This window comes from Thamnophis elegans, chromosome 9 (assembly GCF_009769535.1).
Source record: "Thamnophis elegans isolate rThaEle1 chromosome 9, rThaEle1.pri, whole genome shotgun sequence".
Taxonomy (NCBI): Eukaryota; Metazoa; Chordata; class Lepidosauria; order Squamata; family Colubridae; genus Thamnophis; species Thamnophis elegans.
In genome coordinates, this window is record NC_045549.1 from 55,636,735 (window position 1) to 55,663,511 (window position 26,777).

The 26,777-nt window shown below is 39.1% G+C and overlaps 1 protein-coding gene across 4 annotated transcripts in view; it reads left to right on the plus strand.

The window, feature by feature from the left end:
* Nucleotides 1-26,777, plus strand: part of NEK1 (NIMA related kinase 1) — an 88,520-nt gene that overhangs the window by 48,048 nt on the left and 13,695 nt on the right. For all 4 annotated transcript variants that reach the window (XM_032224125.1, XM_032224127.1, XM_032224128.1 and 1 more), the window contains 11 exons: nt 2,252-2,329; nt 6,846-6,941; nt 7,806-7,946; nt 8,299-8,355; nt 9,000-9,231; nt 10,510-10,662; nt 18,208-18,375; nt 19,266-19,380; nt 19,481-19,584; nt 24,801-25,012; nt 25,827-25,978. In XM_032224125.1, coding sequence (XP_032080016.1) covers nt 2,252-2,329; nt 6,846-6,941; nt 7,806-7,946; nt 8,299-8,355; nt 9,000-9,231; nt 10,510-10,662; nt 18,208-18,375; nt 19,266-19,380; nt 19,481-19,584; nt 24,801-25,012; nt 25,827-25,978 — 1,508 coding nt within the window. The remainder of the gene's footprint in view (nt 1-2,251; nt 2,330-6,845; nt 6,942-7,805; nt 7,947-8,298; nt 8,356-8,999; nt 9,232-10,509; nt 10,663-18,207; nt 18,376-19,265; nt 19,381-19,480; nt 19,585-24,800; nt 25,013-25,826; nt 25,979-26,777) is intronic.

Sequence of the window (26,777 nt, forward strand, 5' to 3'; positions counted from 1 at the left end):
TCGTCCACAAAGGCTTGCACTTTGTATTCCTGTGATCTAATATTCAATCCCTTTATGTCCTTGTTCTGTCTAATTTGTAACATCAATGTCTCTATTGGGAGGATAAATAACGGGGGATAGAGGGCATCTCTGTCTTACCCCTTTGGTTATGCTGAAACCTTCTGTTGCTTCCCCGTTTAGTATTATTTTTGCCCTCTGACTAGAATATATTGCTCTGATCATCCCGATAAATTTCTCTCCAAAGTTCATTACTGCTAGGTGATTTATAAGAAAATCCCAATTCAGATTATCAAATGCTTTTTGTGCGTCAATAAATATCAATGCTGCTTGTTTTCCTGAGTATTATCTCGTAGTATTCTAATATGTCCATTATTGTTTGTATATTGTTTTTTATGTGTCTGTTGGGTAGAAATTCATTGTGGTCTGGATGTATGATTCCATTTAGTATATTTTTAATTCTTTCCGCCATTATTGTCATAAATATTTTATAATCAGCATTTAGCAGCGAGATTGGCCTATAATTTTACATCTTTGGTTTTTCAGTGTTGTCTTAGGGAATTAATGTTATTAATGCCTCCATCCAGGATTTTGGTGTCTTAGCTTGTTCTAGTACATTTTTTAATAATAGGTTCTCTAATGATTTTTGCAATTCTTTATAAAATTTTGCTGGAATTCCATCCGGGCCCGGGGTTTTGTTATTTTTTGTTTTTGGATTGCCCTTTTTAATTCTAGCCTCGTTATTCTCTCATTTAGTGTTTCCTTTGTTGTTTCGGTAAGGTTGGAAGATTTATCTTCTGTAGGTATCTTTTAATATCCTCCCATTTCCTCTCGGCTATACAGTATTTGAAAGTATCTTACTGCTATGCTTTTTTTTCTTCCTTTTGGTAGTGTATCACCCCTTCTTCATCCTCTAGTTGCTGTATTAATTTCGTTTCTTTTTCTTTTTTTAGTTTATAGGTTAGCCATCTCCCTGGTTTGTTGGCATTTTTGAAATAATTTTATCTACTTGATCTAATTTTCCGGGCCACTTCTTCATGTTTAATTAAATTTAATCTATGTTTAATTATTTCTTTTTCTTCTTTAACTTCCTGGTTTTGAGATTCTTTCTTGATTTTATATTCTAATTTCCCCAGTTTTCCTGGAACGCTGTATATCGTTTCTTTTTATCTTTGTTTCTTCTTATTGTATGTGCTATCATAATGCCACACACATAAGCTTTGGTTGTATCCCATAGGTTTTGAATGGTTGTCTTGTTTGTTCCAGTTTTCCTTTAGGAAAAGCGCTAATTCTTTTTCCACATATTGAACATAGTTCTTTTCTTTCACAACCCTCTGATTCATGGTCCATCTCTTTTTCCTTTTTGCCTCTCCTTTCCATTTGATTGTTAATGGGTTATGGTCCGCCCACATATTTGGTGTTATTTCTTCTACTTCTACATCCTTCTCCATTTCAGCCAGCACATGACACATCCAGCCTGTCGGCCACGAGTTTGACACCCTTGATCACCCTTGATCTATGACCACATATAAACTCTATTTCCGCACTGCCAAGAGCTTTTAGTGATATTATAAAAACATTTTAGTTGGCTTTCTGATTCAAGAATAGTTTTATATTGGTTCACAGTGCATATATTTTACATAGGCAAGATTTCATATCTGGACAATTAACTTTAATCAAAAATGCACTATTTTAGGGTTGTGTGAATCCAGCAGTTGGGTGATTCCAGCAGCTAAGTTAAAAAATATCAGCTCAACATGCATATGAGCTAAATTACTAATTTGGTTATCAGTAGAAGGTGATAGCAAGATGAGTATCAATCAGTGCAAGTAACAATATTTTATATTACTGGCCTGCTACATTAGCTATGTTTTATTTCTTTATTGAGAAATGGAAATATAGTCCAAACACTGTATCCCTGAAACAGAGGAGTCACTATTGGAGTTATTATGCTGTGGTTTGGAAAGCTGTGAGTAGGATTTTAATATTTGACCTAGCATTTCACTTATCTATATAATCTGATTTGGGGATATTTTTGTTTTAGACATCTAGTGGTTCCATGTCATATAAGATATGTTGTAATATAACCCAAAGAGTTGTGGTCTCTTTAAATAAAGTCATTTCTCTCTTTATTAAAATAGAACAAACCTTACTTTGAGTTTGAAATGTAGTTCAATTATATTGTTACTTTTCTTTAGTTTACAATCGGCATTTTAAAAAACTGATTTTGTTTTTTTTTTAAATATTTTTTCAGAATGAAAACAGTGGTTCTCCTGTCCATGAAATAAATGAAGAAACAGAATCAAGGCGTAAAAAAGTTGAAGCACTAAAGGTAATAATGAAAAATAAAGGAGAAAAATAGCTGTTGAAAAGGTAGGATGCAATTATCATATGGATTTTATATGTAGGAATTGCCACTGCATATTAATAATTTCCAAAAAAGAAAAGAGTCAGAGCCCTTAGATTATTAGTAAAGTACAGGTAGTTCTCAACTTATGACTATAATTGAGCCCAGAATTATCATCATAAATAATGATGGTCATTAAATAGATCATGGTGTGATCATGACAAACTTCAAGACAACTTTGGATTCCTAGACCATGGTTTGCATTACATACAAGAAGAGCTTCTGCACCTCGCAAGAACCAGGAAGAATGTACTTGGAAAACAACTGGCTCAGCTTTACTGAAGGGCTTTAAACTAAAACTATGGGGGGAAGGTGACCAATCTTTAGCAACCAATCCCAAGGATAAATCCCAAAACAATCAAACAAGGAGGTAGAGCATAATTGAAGGAAGAAAAACTCAGATATAAACTAAGAGATGTATGAAGCTGAAACATACCCTTGGTTAGCCATAAAGGACTCAGATGACTATAACTAATGCTCATGGTTTGGGGAACAAACAGTGTGAACTTGATGGACTAATACATGAGGGAAAGTATAAAGTATAAAAGTTGGAAAGAGGGACACATAGCTAAGGCAGCATACCAGTATATAGCAATAGCTATAGCAAGATATCTCCACTTCTGGTGACCCAGACAATGTTTTGACTGCCCTCTCGCGGTGCCTGGATTGCTGTGGGGGCCTGGATGGTAGACAGCAGGTTTTGGCTGCACCCTTGTAAGACTGAGTGGCTTCGGTGCGTGGAGCTCCAAGATCCAGGACTTTTAACATTTTTACTGTGTTTCCCCAAAAGTAAGACAGGGACTTATTTTCTTTTGGAACCCCCCCAAATTTTGCTTGGGCCTTGTTATCGGGGGGGGGGGGCTATTGCTTTGGGGTTGCCGGGTGGCTGCTCTCTTGTGAACAGGCTCCCAAAGAGCGGGGCACAACCTCAGGGCAAACGGCTGTGTTGCCCTGTCGCAGCAGCGCAACAAAGCCGCCATGAGGTGACCATGCTCATAAGCAGCTGCCTGGCAATTCCCCTTTCCATCCGGGCAGAGCACCACTCACCAACCCAGTAATATCCCAAAGGCACTAAGCCGCGTCGTGCTCTGCCCGGCTGGAAAGAGAGATTGCGCGAGCACTTGTTCTGCCTCCAGCTTGCATGCCTCCCTGCTTCACTATGCCCAACTCTCCCTGCAGGGCTGGGCCAGGGCGCCGCCGCAGCCCTGCTGCCACTGCTGCTGCCACCGCCATGCTCCGAGCATAACCGGCTTCCATACTCCGGAGATCCACTGCCGAGTCTTCAGCCAGCCCACAACCATAGAGTGTAGTCCCAGAGCAGCCACTGCCGGAAGACTCGGCAGCGGATCTCTGGAGTTTGTAAGCTGGTTATGCTCGGAGCATGGCGGCGGCGCCTTGGCCCAGCCCTGCCGGGAGAGTTGGACATAGTGAGGCAGGGAGGCACACGAGTTGGAGGCAGAACAAGTGCTCGCGCAACCTCTCTTTCCAGCCGGGCAGAGTGCCACGCGGCTTAGCACCTTTGGGATATTACTGGGCCGGTGAGTGGCACTCTGCCTGGCTGGAAAGGGTTTTTTCCGGGCGGCTGCTTGTGAGAGCAGCTGCCTGGCAACCCTCCGCTCCAGCTGGTCACAGTGCCACCCACCAACCTTGCGGTATCCCAAAGGCATCAAGCAATGTGAGTCCCTTTGCCCCCCTCCCCCCGGCTCCTGTGGCTTTGCACCTTTGGGGTATCACTAGGTTGGTGAGTAGTGCTCTGCCTGGATGGAGGGGGGGTGTCCAGGGGGCTTATTATTGGGGAAGGGCATATATTTTTGCCCACAGGAAAAATATGGCATGGTCTTATTATCAGGACATGTCATAATTTCGGGAAAACACGGTACTTCTGGATGGGGGTGCACTACCCTAAATAGAACCTGTTCACAATTTGGGGTTTTTCCTTGATTCATAACTCCTGTTCAAAGAGCAGGTGGTAATCACAGCTATGAGAGCCTTTGCGTATTTTCATTTTGTGTGCCAGTTGCTGCCTTTCCTGGGTCAGGCATCCCTGTGCTCAGTTACTCAACCTCTAGTCATCTCATGTTTGGACTGTTGCAATGAGCTCTATATGGGGCTATCCTTGAAGAGCATTCAGAACATATAGCTGATGCAGAGTGCAGCAGCACAGGCAGTTTTTAGGGTTCCTATAGTGGCTGCATGGCATGGGTCCATGCTACTTGAAGAACCGTCTCACACCAATGTGACTGGCCCACACTGCCAGAGGGGGCAGGCTGCAGATCCTATCAGCCAAGGAATGTCAGCTGTCAGGTTCCAAGAAAAGACCCTTCTGTGCTGTGCCTCCTGTCTTCTGGAACATCCTACCCACTGAGGTGAGTTTGGCTTCCATCCTATCATTTCAAAAGAGCCTCAAGACTTGGCTCTGTCTGATGGCTTGGATATCCAATAGGGGAGCTTCATACTGGAGGTAGTTGATTAGTTAAAACCTAATCCCACCTCTCACACCCTGTGTGTCCATCCCCCACCTTTCCCATTTTAATGGTTTGTAATTGTGAATGGTTTTATCTGCTGTGTGCCCTGTCTATTTTAAAATCTTTTCTTCTTTAATGTTTTATGCTGTAAGTCATCCAGAATCATTGGATATGAGATGGGCGGCAATTAAATTGTCTAAATAAAAGTAAATAAATAAAATGGGATGTTGCAAACCAGCATAAATATAAACTGGTTACCAAGCACCCAAAATTCAGTTGCATGACCTTGGGGATGTGCGTGACCATCAGAACTCCAGAACTGGGTCTTAAGTAGTTTTAGGGAGCTCCGGGATATTTTTGAATGGTTGCTAGGTAAAAACTATTATATCAGAGAAAAAGATTCTATTATTCGCTCAGCACTGTCAAAATCTATACATGGGGAAATTAAAGGGACTCCAATTGAGAATGTAATAATACCTTAGTCTATTGTTCCATGTCTCTTTATCATGAAGTGCATTTCTTTCCTACTGAGCTAGTCTTGCTCAGTGTAGCTTCACAGTCCCTTTTTCATTCAAAGGGATCTCATTATATTCCTGCAGTCTGTGACATTTTCTTAGCTTAGCCTATACCTCAGCTTCTTTATGTTGTCAGTAGTACTCAACTTACAACCATTCATTTAGTGACTATTCAAATTTCTGATGGCCCTGAAAAAAAGTGAGTTTCAATCAGTCTTCACACTTAAGATTGCCAGAGTTGCAGTCATGTGATAATATTTGAGCTCTTGGAAACTGGTATGTATTTACATGGTTACAGCATACTAGGGTCACATAATCACCATTTGGAACCTTCGGAGTCGGCTTTGAACAATGAAATCCATAGAAGAAGTTGGATTTGCTTAATGGCTGTGACAAAAAGGTTGTAAAATCAGGCATGACTCACTCAATGACTGCCTATTGTAGCAATGGAAATACTAATCCCAATTATGGTCATAAGTCAAGAACTACCTGTACTCAAATCTGTTCTCTTGCCAAATTCTTGAACTTGATGGAACTAAATTTATTTGAGCCATTCTTGGAGCCCCAAAATATATTAAAATGCCATATTACATTTGAATATCAGTTTGGCTCTTATTCATCAATTTTTCATTAAAATTATTTTCCTTCCCTGTAGTCTTGGTTTATTTGTTCCTTAAAGATTGCTTTAAAAACATAACTTAAGAAAGTTCTTTGGTTTTCTCAATGGAGAGCCTCTATTCATAAGATTTATGGAAATGTTAGATATGCTGTCAAGTAATAGATCTGGGAAATTAATCTTCCTATTAATCTAATCTTAATATCTATTCTTACAATTTGAGTAATTCGGAGTTTGGGCCAGCCTCCTCCCTATCATCCATTATAACAATGAAATTTTGTAGAGTGACTGGCACAAAAAGAGGTTATTATGAAGAAAGAGAATAGTCTGTATTCATTTAGATTTGAAATGTGCCAGATGTAAGTGTTTAGTTTTTTCATTCACCATTAATTTCTAATAAAGGAAGATGCATCTGTAGTATTAACCAGCAAGGCAGAAAGCCAACAGCTTCTCTGGTTCCTTTTGCACATTCTCTAGCTTGTACATACAATACTTTTTTTGTTAAAAGTATGCTGCCTATATTAGAGATGTTTTCTGCAATCTTAGTAAAATAAATATACAGCGAAAATAGATTTATTTCATGAGGCCCAAACTCCATGGGTGAATAGTTAAAACAAGAGAGACACCTTGAGAGCAACAACCCTTAAAATGCATGAAACTGAGATGTAATAATATGTTTTGGAAATTAATTGGTTAAAATTCAACACAAAAATATTTTTAAAAACAGTATTATAAATGTCAGATATAGAAAATCATATTCATGAAAATGAAGTTGGTAATTAATTTCCACAGAATTAGAATAGGGTTTCTTAGTTTAAAAAATTACTTTTTTGATCATATTCAAGGCACAAGCAAAAGCCCGGGCTGCAGTCCTGAAAGAGCAGTTAGAACGAAAGAGAAAAGACGCATATGAAAGAGAGAGGAAAGCTTGGGAAGAGCATGTAAGAAATGTTAACCTATTGGTTGTTTTCTATCTGCTTGCAATTTTTCTTTGAAGCTTTAAACTAAGTGTTGCCTTGTAGTGCACTAAGTATGTGTAAATAGTACAATGTTCTTAAAACTTAAGAGATTTTGATTTTTTTTTTCTTTTGTATTTTGAGAATCTGGTCACTGGATCTTCTTGGACAGAAAATTGTCTTAGGCAATGTTCTGTCCTTGAGCAAGTCATAATTGAGACATTCCTCCTAAGCACTACTAATTTTATTGCCTTTATTCCTCTCTTGATTTATTTTGTAATCATCTCTGTGATTTGCCCTTTAAGCCTCTCAGATACTATTCAGATCATTGAATTGATTGTTTTTAGATGATAGGGTAAAGAATTCCTATACCCAGGACCCATAAATGTTTGGTTTAATTTCTGTAATCATCACCTGTCTGCTTCCCAAGTACTTGAATGTGCAGAAAATGTAGAGGAAATTGAAGAGTTTTTTTCCCTACTAGATAAAGAGGCATGAAAAAGAAGTTGTTTCTAGGCAACAATAAACTCCTAATCTCTATGTGGTCTAACTACAACAAAATGTGTTACCTTCATAACTCAGTTTTCAGTAGGAGAGTGATTTTAACTATCACATTTACCTAATGCTAGAAATGCGGTAGAATTAAAAAACTGAGTATTTAGTAGTTTAATGATAAAAATGAAAATAATATTAATAATTAATAATATTCAATAATATTTGGAAAAATGTTTGGAAGCTGTTCATGGAAGAAGAAATGAAAATGTTTCTGTCTTTACATTTTGTGTTAATATTTGATTCTTCCTTCCTTTTACATGTGTTTGTGTGTGTGTGTATGAATTATAATTACAGCTGGTGTCCAAAGGGATAAAAACTGCAGTGGGAGCTTCAGAATTAAGTCCTACTAAGCAGGAGGAAAGTTCTCCTACTAAATTAAAGCTCAATTCACCACAGATCATCACAATGACATCAGCTTTGAAGGAAGTGGGTGCAGTAAGTAATGTCATCATTTGCAAATAATAAAATTAGAGTTTTGGATAAAAAAAATTCTTCTACTATACCACAATTTCTTATTGTCACCTTAAATTCACCTTTTCCCAATATTTTAAACTTCAGAGTATTGTTGGAAAATTATGATAAAATGAATTAAAACAAAATATATATGTGTATGTGTATATATGTGTATATATGCGTATATATGTGTATATATATTTCTACAAATGAGTAGCATTGATATCACACATGAAATAAACACATATATGAATGAAATGACAAACATTATCTTTTCCAGTCTCATGACTATCACTTAATGTATTTGATATATATTTTCAATCTGGATTTGTAGGATGAAAATGCAGTACTTGTCCAGGAAGAGGATATTAAACCTGATCTTTCTATACATGTAAGTTTAATTATATGGACTTTGTTTTGTTCCTACACTTCAACATTTTTTAAAAACATCACTATTATGTTATATAAATATCTAATAAAAGGTTTGCTTGTATCCCAAACCATTCTTAAATCTAACATTCTTAAAATTCTAAATTGTTTCTTCTTTTTACAAACCACATCTACTGCTTTTTTTATAGCAACATTTCATTTAGTTTCCATCTAAGGAATTAAATGTTATTTTATATACCAAACTTACATGATAATGATATGAAAAAGTCTTTCATAGAATCATTGCTTTAAAATCCTGAACTAAGTTTTTTGAAAATCCAAATCATGTCAATTTTTGACAAGAATCCATATCTTTTAGTAAAGTAGGTATACTCTCTAACTTAAATTATAATTTTTCTGTATTTATTTATTAACTAGCTCTACATTTCTATCAAATCAAAGGAAAAAAATGGTAATTTGGCTTGAGCTATTTTAATATTTTTCTCAGAGAGTCTGTCGGTTCTGGGGATATCACTCCATTCCAATTCCCCATCAAACACCAATTTTCAAGAAGAAACTTGTTTTATAAATGACTTATGGAAAGATTAATAATAACTTGTCCTCTTTTGGGGGACTTTTTTTGGTAAACATTTTTCTGCTTTTTAGAGCAAGCGAGAAATACTTCGAAGACTGAATCAAAATCTTAAAGCACATGAAGATGTGAAAGAGAACAGGGAGCCCGAAGACACCTCAGAAATCTCTGTGGCTGGTGAGAATCATCACCAACAAGTAGCAATATGTCCAGTTTCAGTTGATCGCAAGAAATGGGAAACAGGGCCACAGCTTGTAGTTCCACTAGCACAATTAACAATGGAAGAATCCTTCTCTCGAACAGAAGGTAAATTGCCTTGGTTTTCAAATTGCTTTTGCAGTAACATGTAGATGTTTATCCTACTACCTAGCCTAATGATACTTAATAGAGATTGTGTCTACTTCACCAGCTGTATTATGCAAATTGCAATGCATAATAGATCAGACATGAGGCAGTTTTCAACAATGAATTACTATCACCCAAGAAAGGCAAAGATATGATTCAGACTTTTTGCCTTAGTCTAGGGCTCTTTTCCTCCTGTTCATTTTTTAAAACTTTGTACAATTAAGTAAGCATTATTATATTTTTTTATTTAGATTATTGATGGTTCTATTAACCTAATCTCATAATTATTTGTTTCTTTATCCTAGATTCCTATTTTTTGCAGAGCTCTGTTCTGACTTTCACGTATTTTCTAGCTTGCTATAGGGCATTACTAAGAACAGATCAACACTATGTGTTGTTAGAGTATCCAAAGAAAACTGTGCATACTCATGAATCATACCATCTGATAGTGATCTATGATTGCAATAAAGTTTAAATATAACTTACTAGTTAAATCACTCGTTTCTTCACTTGAGAATTGGCAGTTTTTTCTATTAATCTAACTAGAATCAGCTATTCAATCTTTCTCTGTGCTTAACTATAAGAGAGGAATTCAGTGTCATGCCTTAAGGCAAAGAATCTGAATCACATGCTCAGTGCCTGAAAATAAGGTTGAATGACTTGTTGCATCAAACTAGAAAGCATCTTTATAATACATCTCAGTATTTTGTTTACTGTTTAAATTTTGTGCAGAGTCTGATGAAATATGCATAATTTTAAACTAATGGTGAGCATATAAATATTAATATTTTTCATTTTTATTGCTGGAGGTTGATTTTCCCCTCCATGTAACGTGTTCACTTTATTAGTGTGAAAAATAACATCTGTTATATCATTAAAACTTTTTATTTCTCATTTATCTTAAAAGATGGAATAATAGTTATTAAGTTCTATAGAATATTTTGCCAGCTAATACTAATCAGTCTTTTTTAACAAAATTTGTTTCCATGGATATAACTCATATTAATTTATAACAAATGAAATTGTTTTAATAAAATTGATATATTAGAAGTATATTTACAGGCCACCACATTGTCACTTTATTCATTTTAAGGATCATTTAAAATTTGAAAAACAATGTGGAGTTATTCAGAGATGGCTCTCTCAACTTTCACTGAATGTACAAGCAAAATACAGTATCTTCCCATATATTGTTTTTTAAAGATACATTTTGACTAACATGTTAAATTTTTCCTACAGAACAAACATTTGGAGAAGTTATTAAATTAGATGTTGCTGAACCCCAGCGAAAAGTTTGGGATAATAGCTCTATTGATTCTGTACTGAAGAAACTTGGGGAAATTGAATTACAGCTTCAAACTGATCTGATGGATAACTTAAACATTACCAGTGGTAAGGATAAATTATAACTATCATTTGGAGTTTTGAAATCCATACAAGGCTTACATTTTTGAATTTTTCATGAATTGTAGTCAGAATATTAAACTAGTGTATAGTTTTTCTTGATTATTAAGAGAGTAAAACCTGTTTGCTTTGGCCCTGAAAATGGCAACTCAGAGTAGGGTCCTTTTTTAAAGCTAAAAGACATTAGCTAAGACAGGGGTTTTGAAGCCTTTTCCAGACACAGAACCTATTTGTTATTTTAAAAATTCTTGGAATCTGATCAAGAGTGATGTAATTTCTAAATACAAACCCCATCCTTCTAATATAGTATAACTTAGTGACTAAAGGGAAGAAAAACCTTCCTACAAGAATTGGTGAGGGGAGACTGTTTTTTTGCTGAGAGTATTTTCCCCCATTATTTTAGTCCTGCAGATCCCATTGAAATATTTGGGTTCCATGGATCCTGATAAAAAAAAACCACCTTAATATATATTTTATTTCTGGGTCAGGTGATGTTGCAAGGTTATCTGGGTTTCATTAATCATATCGATATGATTAATGTGGATAAGGTGTTATTTTACTTGTGCTCATAGTCCTGGGCTGGATCTGTGTCTGACCTTTGGAGATAGTGGAAGAGTGGCTACCTGGATCTGGGAGACGTCAGTCCTTTGCTTCAGGCCTACTGTTCTACCCTTAGACCTTCTGTTCTGGCCAACTTTCATAACTATTGCCTGTTAGAAGCTTAGCGACAAAATGTTTGCAAAGTACCCTGTTAGATTGTTTATTATCAATGTTTTTGTTATGTTTCTTATTGTGGATGGTTTTATTACTGTCCTTTTGTAAGTTCCTGCAAGTCTGTATGGACAGCATACAAATAAACAAATTGCATTTACTAAGCGAGTTCCCCAATCTTTCTGACCTTGCAGACTGGCGGGGAGAGACAGGGGAGAGGGGATGGTTCCACTCAAGAAGCCAGCAAGCGTGCATAGCTCCATTTGCGCAAGTGGCATGCATGTGCACCTTCCGCTCACACAAATGGAGCATGCATATACGTGCTTATCCACTGCTCATGTTTGGGCATGCATGTGCTTAACTGCCATTCCTGCAAAAATCTCACAGCCCAGAGATTGGGGGTCCCTGTGTTAAGCAGCATGACACAGAATTCATAACTAAACTTTTGGGTGTCTAGTTGACATAAAAATAATTCTTGACTTATCACTGCAATTGAGTCCCAAATTTCTGTTGCTAAGCAAGACAGTTAAGTAATGTTTTGCCTCATTTTACAACTTTCTTGCCACAGTTGTTAAGTGAATCACTGCAGCTGTTAAGTTAGTAACACAATTGTTAAGTGAATCTGGCATCCCCACTAACTTTGCTTGTCGGAAGGTCACAATAGCTGGTAACATGACCTTGGTCATGCAACTGCAATAAATACATGCCAGTTGCCAAGATTCGGGTTAGTGTCAGGGTTCCAAGTAACACCCCAGTGGTGGGTTCCAGATCCCGTTGCAACTGGTACACTGCAACGGGGCCAGGCACCCACCATGTGCACGCGTGTAGTGTGCGTATGCATACACACCGCCCACGACGCTCCAGCTGCTCAGCGGAGCATCGCATAGGTTCCGTACACTACGTGCATGTGCACAAATGCCCCGGTCACCTCAAATAGAGGTAAGGAGAGCAGGTGGGCCCTCCAGTGCACTGTACCAGAACGGTACCTGCTGCTCCCAGCAGGCACCGATATGCCCGTACCGGGGCCTACCAGTCGTAACCCACCACTGTAACATCCCCAACGAAAGAAGACTCCAAGGCTTTCAATTCCTCAAAGCTCCATTTTATTAGAGATGTCATATTGACATATCTGGGAAAAGCCAAATCTGAGAATTCCGGGTTTTCCCCACCCAAAAGACAGTTAAAGATCCATCCCCTGCACCCACAAGTCCATCACATGGCCCAATCACTTCTTCACTCTAATCGGAGACAATCCCCAGTCACTCCCATCCAGGTGCAGGACAGTTGTCCTTGTCTCCCAGAGAAAGGAGTGTTGTTGTGGGTAATGTTCTACTGCTCCTTGCAATCCCCCCCCCACTTTCCCAGGCTCTAAATGTGGCAGCCCTGAAGCTCCAAAGAAAAGATGGCTCCCAGGGCTGACAATAAGGGGATACAGATGGGAGGAATACTTAGACTAAACAGTAAAAATGCAGAGGTAGATAGAGACAAAGATCTAAGAGAGGAGTATGGGAGATATGCCAAAACCAAATAAAAATTGAAATATTAAAATGGGCAAGAGATGATGGAAAGGAAATATTATTTCTTGGATTTTTCCCCCTTCTTTCTTTAATATACAATAGTAATACAGTAGCAGAGTTGGAAGGGACCTTGGAGGTCTTCTAGTCCAACACCCTGACTAGGCAGGAAATCCTATACCATTTCAGACAAATGATTATCCAACATCTTCTTAAAGACTTCCAGTGTTGGGACATTCACAACTTCTGGAGGCAAGCTATTCCACTGATTAATTGTTCTAACAGGAAATGTCTCCTCAGTTCTAAATTGCTTCACTCCTTGATTAGTTGCTTCTTGTTCTACCCTCAGGTGCTTTGGAGAATAGTTTGACTCCCTCTTGTTTCTGGCAACCCCTGAGATATTGGAACACTGCTATCATGTCTCCCCTAGTCCTTCTTTTCATTAAACTAGACATACCCAGTTCCTGCAACTGTTCTCCAGTCCCCTAATCATCTTTGTTGCTCTTCTCTGCACTCTTTCTAGAGTCTCCACATCTTTTTTACATCATGGCGACCAAAACTGAATGCAGTATTCCAAGGCATTATAAAGTGGTATTAACACTTCACACGATCTTGATTCTATGCAGCCTAGAACTGTGTTGGCTTTTTTGGCAGCTGCTGCACACTGCTGGCTCATATTTAAATGGTTGTCTAATAGGATTCTAAGATCCCTCTCACAGTTATTGCTATTGAGCACCACCTATACTGTACCTGTGGATTTTGTTTTTCTTGCCTAAATGTAGAACCTTACTTTTTCACCATTGAATTTCATTTTATTAGATAGTGCCCAATGTTCAAGTTTGTCAAGATCCTTCTGTATCTTAAGCCTATCTTCTGGAGTGTTGGCTATTCCTGCCAGCTTGGTGTCATCTTAAATTTGATGAGTTCCCCATTTATCCCCTCATCCAAATCGTTGATGAAGATGTTGAAGAGTACTGGGCCTAAAACAGAGTCTTGGGGTACTCCACTGCATATTTCCCTCCATGTAGATGCAGTTCCATTGAGGACTACAGGTTGAGTGCAGTTGGTCATCTGGTTACAAATCCATCACTTGGTAATGCTGTCTAATCCACATTCTCTTACTTTATCTAGTAGTAGATTATGATCCCCTTGACTCTAGTGGATTCCCCCTTTGAACCACTGAGGACCATTTCCTTGCAGCTCCTTACTCCAAAGGTGGTCTTTCTTCTTGGTCGCCATCACGTCGGCTAGGAGGATCTCAGAGCTGGTGCTCTCTCTGTCAGGGAGGACCTTTATCTTTTCCAGCCTAACACGGTCGTGCTGAGACTTGATCCCGCTTTTATCCCCCCCCCAAAAAAAAATTCCTATTTTCATAGGGTTCAGGAGTTAATTCTCCCGGATTTTTACCCTAACCCCACTCATAGAAAGGAGAAATCGTGGCACAAGCTGGACGAGCGGAGAGCTTTCCGTATTTACATAAAGAGGCGTTATTTGTTTCTTTCCAGCCTTCTGCCATTGGGTCACAGGTGTCCCCCTCTACCATTAGGCGGTGGTTGCGGGCTTGTATTGCCCAGGCCTATGTGGTGAGAGGTAAGCCAGTACCGCAGGGGATAACGGCTCATTCAACTAGGAGTGCAGCCACTACGGCCGCGGGGAACACTCGGGCTCCTATTGAGGATATTTGCAGAGCTGCGACCTGGGTTTCTCCTTCACCTTTTATTAAGCATTATAAATTGGATGCTTTTGCATCTGCCAAGGCATCATTTAGTCATTGGGTGCTGCGGGGAGTATATGCTCCCTCAGGTGCCACGGACCAGTGAGTTCCCGCCCTAGGGACTGCCGCTTTGGTATGTCCCACTCCTGGACCCTCCTGCGCCATCAGCTGAAGAAGGAACGTTGGTCCTACCTGAACGTTCTTCTTAGCGTGGTGCAGGACGGTCCAGTCCCACCCTAGTTTTTTGTTTGGTTATGTCCGTGTCCCCGGGGCTATTAATGCTGTGGGCAGGGCCTGCTCTTCTTTTGTTTCTCTAGTTGGAGCTGCACCTCATTGGAATTGGAAGTCAGCAGGGGAAGCTGGAGGTGTGGCTTTAATTCTGACTCAGTCTCTTGGGCAAATAAGGATTGAACAACCCACTCCTGGACCGTCCTGAGCCATGCTGAGAAGAATGTTCAGGTGGGACCAACGTTCCATCTATTTTTTTTTCCTTTTTTGAAGATGGGAACCACATCAGCTCTTTTCCAGTCCTCTGGCAGTTTCCCAGTGCTCCAGGATCTCTGAAAGATATAGTTCAGTGGTTCTGAGATCTCGTCTACCAGTTCCTTCAGAACCATGGGTGTAATCCATTTAGTCCTAGTGATTTGAATTCGTCTAGGGTAGACAGGTGCTCATTTACCATTTTCATTCCCATGTAATGGGGGCCTGATTAAAAGTAAGAATAGAAGTAGAAATAAAAAATATACATATTATAAAAGTAAAAAATAGATGGAAGATTAGAAATTGAAAGATGGATTTAATAGTCCATCTATGGTCATAGTATCCTCAAAGCTTTGAATATCAACATGTATAAGTATTTCTTTTACACTTCCACTCATTTCCCCATATGGAGCATCTCATCTTATTTTAATAAGGTCCACTTTTACTCAATGGTTCAACAACTATATGTCAAGGCCTAATGTTGCTGCTCAAAAATGCGATAGTCACAGTTATTTTATGTTCCAGGTTATTCAATCAAACATTCAAATAGTCCAGGAAACTCTCTGAATATCTCCTTCTGTCCCCTCTATAACCTTAATAGCATTCAAAAATTGCTTTGCTTGTTCTCACTGTTGAACCTCCCATAGTCATAAGCTAGATAAGTATAAAACGGTAAATATCACCACAGTTCTCCAAATGAATGTTTACTTTTCTAATCCAAAATAAATGTTGTTTACTTTTCTAATCTAAGGGTTATAGAGTTTGATATATTTTCCTTCGTCAGTAGATGGCACTCTCAGCTTAGGTTTCTGTTGTCTCCATTCTAACAGCTATTAAATCCAATTTAAATTTGTGCTGATCAATTTTTTATTGTTTTTCCCCTCTATAACATCTTACAATCATCACATTAACATTGTTGTGTCATCATACCTGTATATATCAATCTTATATCGCTTCTACATTCATTTACAGTTTTATAAATGTCTTTATTGTTTCTTGGCTGAATTAGCTTTATTCCTGTTATGCAACCATTTATACCAATTATCCCAAATTTCATAATATTCACTCTTCTTTGTCCTTTAATCTTAATGTTAACTTGTCCATTTCTGCGTAATCAGAATTTTCTGAATCACTAATTCATCAGGGGGAATATTACTTTGTTTCCAACATTGGGCAAACATTATTCTGGCTGTAGTGAACAGGTGTATTAGTATGTATTTAATTTTCTTTCTATATTTCCTCTTGGTTATTCCCAGCAGAAAGAGTTCCGGTTTATATTCTATTTGTTCCTCTGTAATTTGTTGTATCCATTTCCAAATTTTAGTCCAATACTTTTGAGTTTCCGGACTGGTCCACCATATATGATAGAAAGTCCCTTGCATTTTTTTGCACTTCCAGCAGGTCGAATTCATGTTCGGATACATTTTGGAACATTTTGGCCAATCTCATTGGTGGGAAATACCAACAATAGAACATTTTGTACATGTTTTATTTGTATGCTACCGATCTTTATAATTTGTGTTCCAAATTCTTTCCCAATCTACTAGATCTACATTGTGTCCAAAGTTTTTGGCCCACACTATTGTACAACCTTTAACTACTTCTTCCAATGTTACTTCTAATAAATATTTGTACATTTTTGTTATGAATTTATCTTCTCGGCCTGTTAAAATTTTATCTACTTGTTGTAATTCTATATAGATTCCATATTCTTTTACATCCTTTTTGTACCTCGATTGTAATTAAAGATATGGCCACAATTTATATTTATATTTTGTTCCTTTAATTCCCGATTTGTTTTCAGATTCCTCTGAATGTCTAAAATTTCTCTGTATCTAATCATTTTAGATAGATCTAGTGTATTAGGATGCGTGCTTCCATAGTTGAAAGCCATGTTGCTATTTTCATGTAGTGTTTTTCCATAATTTTATTCCAGACCTGTATCAGTGCATCTCTAATATAGTGTCTATGAAAATATTTTTGTTTATTTTTTCCCTCTTCCCATAAGAAGAAATGCATCCCGTTTGCAAATTGTGGCCCCCCGGTGTTGATACTCTTGTATTTTTTAAATTAATCCAATCCCTGATCCATGTTAACACTGCTGCTTTATAATAAAGCTCCCAATCAGGGAGTCCCATACCACCTCTGCTTCTGTCATCCTGTAACTTTCAGTTTTATCCTAACTTTCTTCCCTTGCCATATGAATTTTAATATAATCTTATTCAGTTCAATAAAAAAGTTTTTCTCTAATTTTATAGGAATTGGTTGAAATAAGTATAGAAGTCTCGGTAATACATTCATTTTATTGCTGCTATTTTCCCTAATAATGATAGTTGTAGCTTCCAACATAATTCTAGACCTTTTTTAATTTGTTGCACTAATTTTGCATTATCCAATTTAAATTTGATTTATAAGAGCAAAGTCAATTATTACAGTAGATAGATCCAGCATTATGAAATACCTTTCAAAATAACGCCTACCCAATTTAGCCATCCAATTTTCTGTATTTTGAAATTTTTAACTTTTCCTCCCTTCTTTTCTTTCGGGTCTGTAGTTTTTCTCTGTGTGATTATTCACCACTTTAATAAACAGTTAAGAGTCTCTTTTGGATTTTTTCTCTCTTTTGTTTTTAAGATTAGATTTTGAGTAAAAAAAAGGATCATCTCACCCAGTTCCAATTACTGTTCATTTCCACTGTTCTTGTGCTTTCTTTGTTGCCTCAGCTGTCCCAGCTTCATGGCAGCCATTTTGGCTGCCTCTTCTCATCATGAAGGAGAGGGGGGGGACCCCTGGAACAAGCAGGGGTGATTGTGACTCTACACGACCTGCAGGGTGCCCCTCTTTTCTTCGCCACCCCTCCAGGGTGGCTTTAGTTCATTTTGGAGCCTTCTAATGTGGAGAACTCGGCATGGGAGCATGGAACCCGCTCCTCACATCCAATATCGCCTTGACATCAGCCGGAAGTCCCAATATCTGGATTTCTATACAATTGCAGTACAGTTTTAAAATAACATAGATTAAAAATGCAATTTCTGAGTACTGAATGCTATATCTCATGTTTGCTGAAAGGAATTCAGTAAGAAGTATGTTTCAAATGATAACGTTTTTCTGTAGAAGTGTCAAAGACAACTTTAACAGCAGGAAAGAGCGATGATACTAGAGCAGTAACTTCTGTTGAAGGAAAATCATCCATTGAAGCTGATAATAGTGAAAATTTGGCAATAGCAAGCCTTCACGGATCTGACTTAGGCCAGTTATCATCTGAACCTATTCTGACAGAAGGTATGTCTTGCCAATTCTCAATTCAACTATATTTAAATGTATTATTCTAATCAAGCAAGAAAAATATCTTAAAGAAGCTTGACAAGAATTTGTTACATATATGAAACCTTGCAATCCATATAACTGTTTTATTCCAGCATACTTTTGGTCCTGACTGATTGTACAAGAGGTAATAATTGTATTTATTTCTTATATTTTTATTCTTTACTTCTGTCTTGTTTCTATTGTTCTTATTGTAAACTGCCCAGGATGTCAGTGCATTGAAATAATTGACAAATGCTGTTACAGGTAGTCCTCAACTTATGACTGTAACAGAGCATTCCCTGTGATGGTCATAAAGTGGGTCACCCAGTGACCAGCTCAATTTCACTATCTTTTTTGTGGCGGTTGCTAAGAGAATGTGACAGTCATTTGCTGTGGGGCATTTTTGCCCAAAATAGGAACTAACTGGCAAAAACATTGTAAATGACCGTCATGTGATTCCATGACACTGCAAACAGCCGTAAATGTGCTAAGCACCCACAATACGATCATTTGACTGTGGGTGGAGGCTACTGGGACTTTGGAACTGGATCATAAATAGCCCTGAGAGGTCTGTTGTGAATTTGAATGGTTGCTAAGCAACTAGTCGTAAGTTCAGGACTATATATAGTTAAATAATTCAATCAGCCATAACTGAAACATGTAAAAATAACACAGAGAAGTATTTAATAATATTTCACATGGCATTTTAAAATATGACTTTACTGGTTATATCTTGCTATTGCTATTTTTGAGTGCTGTTAAAGATTTTTAAATGATATTCATGCATAATATTTCAAAATAATTCATGTTCTGCTAAATTTGCTATATGTAAACGTCTTCAGAAAAGCTAAAACTTTTCCCCATAGAATCAGATGGTTTGGAAGAAGAATTGCTAGAAGAAACCCAAAGAAACAAATGTCAAACAAATATATTTCCTGTTGCTGAAGTATGGGTTAATGAAGGAAAAGAAAAGGAAACAATGTAAGTCCCCATATTTTATATTGACTCCATTTGAAAATCAATTTTTGACAAACTAATAATAAACTATTTGCTTTTTTTCCTGGTTACGATGCTCCCACAGGTCAGAAATTCATACTGATAATTGTCACTCCGACGACAACAAAGATCTTGCTATAGAAGATGGAAATCATAAAAAAATACCAATCCTTGATGAACCATCAGTAGGTCAGCACCTGCAATTGTTTAAAGCAAAATTCCCTCACATGTTTAGACTGATTGGTGCATTTGAAAATTTCAGATCATTTGTGGGTATGTTAGAGAATTCCCCGCATATAGCTGGCATGTTGGGACAGATGTAGTCACAAAAGCACTAAGAATATATTGATGATCCCTATTTACCTTATTAGAGGGCTGGTGAACATTGGGCAGTAGTCATGTAACATTTTTATCTTTAGGAACATTTATGGATTTATTTAATACACAAGTACATTCCTAGAAATAAAGATATTTGAAGATTTCCTCATTTTAGTTAATTTAAAGAATTCTCTGATAATTCTAATGCTATGTCTATTGTTTACTGTTTTATAATATTGTTTTATATTGTAAGCTGTCAGAGTCCCCACAAATAAATTTAATAAATTATAATGTATTTTGCAGCTTGTGAGCTTCCTGCTGACTGATAGATTGATATGTAGGCACATACATAACACACATGCATGCACACACACAAGTCACATTTAAAATACCAATAAAGGAGAATATTTGTAGCTCATGATTGAAATGAGGGTGTATAGCACTAATGATGAAATATCTGCAATAAAACAACAAAGCTCAAAGAGCACCAAAGACCCCTCACTTTTAAATTGTTCCTTCTGGAAGGGAATATAGTCGGCCATAAGACATCATTACATAAACTAATTAACATCTGTAGGTCTTTAAAAGTAAAATAGGACTGGATTGGATGTGCCTAGATATTTATTTATTTAAGTACATTTATATGGCAAGCCATTTACAACAAATCTAGTCAGCTAACAACATTAGGAACATGATAAAACAATCATAATAATACAATGACGGATGAGAAAATATTTGCATGTTTAACAATCATCTGACCCACATGCCTAGTTAACCCTGTTTAAAGGCTTTTCAGAATGCTAGTTAGAGTCAGCCTCCCCCACATTATTTTTTTCTATGTTATTCAGTGTAATAGGAAACCTGCCAGGGAATGCGGGAGCCATAGGGGTGGCTGAGGGAACCACGTCCACGGGAGTAGGTCGGGGCATTACGGTCATAACAGGGAGGGGCAGATATGGTGGGGACTTTAGGGCTGGCCATTACCGGGGAAGGAGGGTTCGCTACGTCACAGAGATCCCTCCTTCCGGCCCTATGAGTCCCACTCCGAGGCCAGATGGCGCGGGTAATCAGGACCCTGGTCTCAGGCTGTTGTCGCTAAATGCCAGGTCTGTTGTTCACAAGGCTCCCCTCGTCCGGGACTTAATTTTAGACGAGAGGGCAGACCTGGCATGTATTACTGAAACCTGGCTGGGCACAGAAGGAGGAGTCCCCCTTGTAGAGATGTGCCCAGAAGGATTTCAGGTGCTTCATCAGCCGAGAGCCCAGGGAAGGGGTGGCGGTGTGGCTGTTGTTATCCGGGAGTCTCTAGTACCTCGTAGGGTCCCTGCTCCGGAGCTTGTCGGGTGTGAGACTCTGCTAGTGAAGTTGGACCTCAAGGGTCAAGTGGGTCTGCTGCTAACGTACCTGCCTCCCAACTACGTTGCAGCAGCCCTCCCCTCGCTCCTCGAGTCAGTAGCCGAGCTGGCAATTGAGTTCCCCAGGCTTATGGTTCTGGGGGACTTTAATTTGCCATTGCTCGGTGAACACTCTGATGGGGCGCAGGAGTTCATGGCTTCCATGACAGCCATGGGCTTGACCCAGGTAATTCGGGGCCCAACCCACTCAGCGGGTCATATGCTCGACCTCGTATTTCTCTCGGAGCAGTGGATGTGTGATCTTGGTCTGAGGGGTAGTGAGACCATACCCCTGTCGTGGTCAGACCACTGCCTACTGAGGCTCGACTTCCGGAGGCCAAACCCCCACCGTAGGGAGGAGGAACCGACCAGGTGGTTCCGCCCCAGGCGACTGATGAACCCTATGAGGTTCCAGACGGAGCTTGGGGTTATTCCTGATACCCTCGCCCACAGTTCGGCGGAGACTCTGGCTGCTGCCTGGTACTCGGTGGCATCGGAGTCTCTCGACCGGATTGCACCACTACGGCCCCTCCGGGTCAGCGGATCCCGGAGGCCTCCTTGGTTCACCGAGGAGCTCCGGGAGAAGAAGCGCCGGAGGAGACGCCTAGAGCACTTGTGGAGGTCCGATAAGTCCGAGTTGAACCGAGCACTCCTAACAACCTGCACCAAGGATTACATCAGGGCACTTAGGGCAGCAAAAAGATCTCATATTGCCACCTTGGTTGCGTCCGCTGAGTCCCGCCCAGCCGCCCTGTTTAGGATAACCCGTTCCCTCCTAAATGGGAGGGATACGGGGGAACCCTTGCAGGGTAGAGCTGAGGATTATGCCCAATTCTTAGCGGACAAAGTTGCTCGGTTTTGGTCGGACTTGGACTCCACCGCTGCAGATCCAGAGGATTACTTGGCAAACCATCTCTGGGTTGAGTTTCAGGATGTTGCCTCTGGGGATGTGGACAAGGCCATTCGAGCTGTGAGTGCCTCCACCTGTACTCTGGACCCGTGTCCCTCCTGGCTGGTTGCCAACAGCAGGGAGGTGACATGTGGCTGGATCCAGGCGGTTGTAACCGCCTCCCTTCGGGAGGGGCACTTCCCCGCCGCACTTAAAACGGCGGTGGTGAGACCCCTCTTGAAGAAACCATCCTTGGATCCAGCCGTTTTAAATAACTACCGTCCTGTCTCCAACCTTCCCTTTGTTGGGAAGGTTGTTGAGAAGGTGGTGGCCTTCCAGCTTCAACGGGCCTTGGAGGAAGCTAGTTACCTTGACCCCTTCCAGTCCGGCTTCAGACCCGGTTACAGCACAGAAACCGCTTTGGTCGCATTGACCGATGATCTCTGGAGGGCCAGAGATGGAGGCCATGCGTCCATCCTGGTTCTCCTTGACCTCTCGGCGGCTTTCGATACCATCGACCATGGTATCCTTCTGCGACGACTGCGGGAGGTGGGGGTGGGAGGCACTGTTTTACAGTGGTTCTCCTCCTACCTCTCGGACAGGTCGCAGTCGGTGTTGGTCGGGGGGCAGAGATCGTCCCTGAGGCCCCTAAAATATGGGGTGCCGCAGGGCTCGGTCTTATCCCCCCTACTATTTAACATATACATGAAACCGCTGGGCGAGATCATCCGGAGGCACGGGATAAAATACCATCAATATGCGGACGATACGCAATTGTATCTGTCCGCCGCGTGCCAACTCAATGAAGCGGTGAATGTGATGAGCCAGGGTCTTGAGGCCGTTAAGAACTGGATGAGTGCTAACAAACTGGTACTCAACCCGGACAAGACCGAGTGGCTGTTGTGTTTCCCTCCCAACAATTTGGCTAATGTTCCATCTATCAGGCTGGGGGGTCAAATTCTATACCCCTCAGATAGGGTTCGTAACTTAGGAGTCCTCCTGGATCCACAGCTGACCTTCGACCATCATCTGTCGGCTGTGACCAGGGGGGCATTTGCCCAGGTCCGCCTGGTCCGCCAGTTACGACCCTACCTGAATCGGGAGGCTCTCACAACAGTCACTCGAGCCCTTGTGATCTCTAGGCTGGAATACTGCAATGTGCTCTACATGGGGCTGCCCTTGAAGTGCATCCGGCGGCTGCAGTTAGTCCAGAATGCGGCCGCGCTAGTGATAGTGGGCGCACCGCGGTTCGCCCACATAACACCCATCCTCCGCGAGCTGCACTGGCTACCTGTTGATCTCCGGGTGCGCTTCAGGGTCCTGTTGACCACCTTCAAAGCCCTTCATGGTAGTGGATCTGAGTACTTGAGAGACCGCCTTCTGCCGATTACCTCCCTCCGACCGATAAGATCGCACAGACTGGGCCTCCTCCGAATTCCATCTGCCAGTCAATGCCGACTGGCGACTACACGGAGGAGAGCCTTTTCTGTTGCAGCTCCGACCCTGTGGAACGATCTCCCCGTCGAGATACGCACCCTCACCACCGTCCAGGCCTTCCGCGCAGCCCTTAAGACCTGGCTATCCCAACAGGCCTGGGGATAAGTCTTCGATTTGCCCCACCCGAGTGTGAATGTTGAATGCAAGTTGTGTTTTTTATTACCTTATTTATTTTGTGCACATATTGTTTGTTTTGAATTTCACCCCCCCCCCCCTAATGATTGTAAGCCGCCCTGAGTCCCCTCAGGGAAAAGGGCGGCCTATAAATCCAAATAAACTGAAACTGAAACAAACTGAAACTGAAACCTGTCTGAAAATAAACCTCTTGTGATCCCAATGTTCTTAAGGAACAGAACTGTCACCTGAATTTTGTCTTTATATCTCTTTCTTTCTGATCATACCAGGATTTAGTAAGAAAAAATGCAGAAAAGAGACACAGAAAAGAAATCATGTGATGAATGAAAGAACTCGTTTCCTTTTGCCATTTATCCTGCTGAAAAATCTCCACTTTTCTCACACATAGGTTTTCATAGTCTATGGCGATGTGGAGGACAGTTATTTTTACTGTTTAATTTCACTGAATTATGAATTAAGCACAAATTTTAAAAATAATTATAGAAAAGCTAACTATTGTAGATACAATGAAAATATTGTATTAAGACTTTGATAAGATATCTTTAAATTATTAAAAGAGGTGTTTGTAAGAAGTATGTCTTAAGTACTGGAAGCACTATTAGAAATTATAAAGAAAAATGCAATAAGTGTTATATAAATTAAGTCTGGAATCTTTTACACAGGATAGTTGATAATAGTAATCCTGAGAACAAGGAGAGGAAGAATCCAGATGAACGGTCTTTTAGACTCAAGTTTACCTCCTTTTGTTCTTTTTGTACAACTGTCAGATGAAATAAGCCCAAAAACTGGGACTGATAATTATTTCTCTTGAGCTGAGCAGCAATGCTTTTTTCAACAGTGTTGCAGTAGAAACAGTCAAGAATTAAAAAGAACTAAATTTGATTGACAGGATTTCTTAACATTCATTAGGTAGATAAAATTTAATGACTTGAACATAAAATTACTGAAGTTAACTGACAACTTGAAAAAAACTGATTATTTCAGATAGGAGGGAATCCTAACGCATTGTTTTAATAACAATGTATAGTATTCATATTTTAATTCTAAAATGCTTACTAAATATACAATTCCTTCAGATGTCTGAATCATGTCATTCTTTTACTTAATTGGAGCTCTTGATTTGTTACTATTGTATATGTATTTTTAAAATAATTTGGTCTTTATCATACCAGAGACCAGCAGCCCTGCACTGCCTGAACCCTTTTTTCAGAAGGTCCAGGAGCACCAAGCAAGACTAGTAGCTTTTCCAGTTCTTTCAACACAGTCTTCCTTTGAAGATTCTCTTCCAACAAGATCACGCTCTGTATCGCCAGAGAAAACAAAAGGCAAAAATTCAGTGTTGGTAGGACTTTCTACAGGTCTGTTTGATGCAAACAACCCAAAGGCAAGTGTTAAAAATCTTTAATATCTTCCACAGTCTAAATCCTATTATTGAAAGCAAACACATATTATTTTATGAACTGATTAAGCAACATAAGCTAATATAAAATGTTGGGTTTTGCATGCACATGTATGGATTTATTTGGTAGTAGATATAGCATTTCTTTTAATGATTATAAAATTATGATATCTGACCTGTATAGCAGGGATTCCCAACTCCTGGGACACAGATTGGTACCGGTCTGTGGACTATTAGGAACCAGGCTGTATAGCTGGAGGTGATCTACGGGTGAGGGATAAAATCAAAACCATTCCTCCTTCCCCCGGTCTTAGTCTTCCACGAAACCGGTCCCTGGTGCCAAAAGGTTGGGGCCACTGCTGTACAATACAAGAATTACAAACAAAAGTTTTCATATAAAAAAGGAGACATTTTGTAATGTTGGAAACAGATGGCATTCTGGGCTTTTATATTTAAAATAGAAATTTTATTTAAGAATTTAAAAGTTGTGAAAAAGTTATAATGTTTGTGACATGATAAAACAGTTTATCACATTATATATTGTTATAAACTCCTATTACATAATGAGAACAATTCAGCTTGGTCATGAAAACTAACATAGTTTAACCTATTCTGTTAACAACCTATAACTTCTTCCCATTGCCAAACAATATAGTTGCTTCATTCTTTGAGTTAAAAATAAAGATAAATTTATTTTGTTACAATATTTTATATTTATATTTTGATTAAGATACTATGTTATCGTGATATAACCTTTGCTTTTTTATTTAATCTATTCATGTAATGCACTTTATTTCAGTTGCTGAGGACATGTTCCCTTCCAGATCTTTCAAAATTATATAGAACTTTAGTTGATGTTCCCAGTGTTGCAGATATCCAAAATCAACAGAACCTTGAAATTGATGATGTGGAAGATGTACCAATTAAAGAACATTCAGATTCTGAAGAAATGTGAGCTATCCTACTTCACTAAAAGTATTTAGAGAATGTGTTTGCCACGATTTTCATGAGAATTAAAATAAATGATAGTATTAATAAAATGTAAGTTTTAAAAAATGGGTTGTTTGCTATCCCAATCTGGTATTCTGCCTTTTGGGTCTTTATATACTGGATCCAGTTGAACTTTGATATACTGGTTTGGTCATTCTTGCCAAGGGTCTCCTCTCATGGCGTCTATCCCCTAACAACGAGGTGAGAGATAGGGCTCTCAGAACTTGTGCTGTCTTTCTTGTAATTATCAGGTAATCCTATATATTAAAATACTCTTTGTACCAGATAAATGAAGACCTATTCCAATCAAAACAGGAACTTTAAAAGAGAATTAACAAAAGAACCCCCACTACTTTAGGGAGAACATAAAATGGTAATGGTCTGTTGCACGTTTTCAAAAATAGTATTAAAAAAATACTATAGAGAATTTTGAATGAGATTTCAGTTTATTCCAAGCCACAAAAAAAAAATCTTAAGAGAAATTATTTCACCTGGCACAATCTGGAATATACATAAAAGTACATTATAAGTTATATAAAATATACATAAAGAAAACAGAGGTCTGCAAAAAAAAAAATTAAGAGCTGTTTTGGTTATTCCATGTAAGCTTCATGTTTTTTGGTGCGCTGAATCAGAAAATTACCTCCATTTTGTCATAGGACATCACGTTTCCTGACAATTTAGGTAACTATGTTAAATAAGCCAATACCTCAAAATAAATGGAAATAGACTTATAAAATTAAAGTTTTATTACAATATT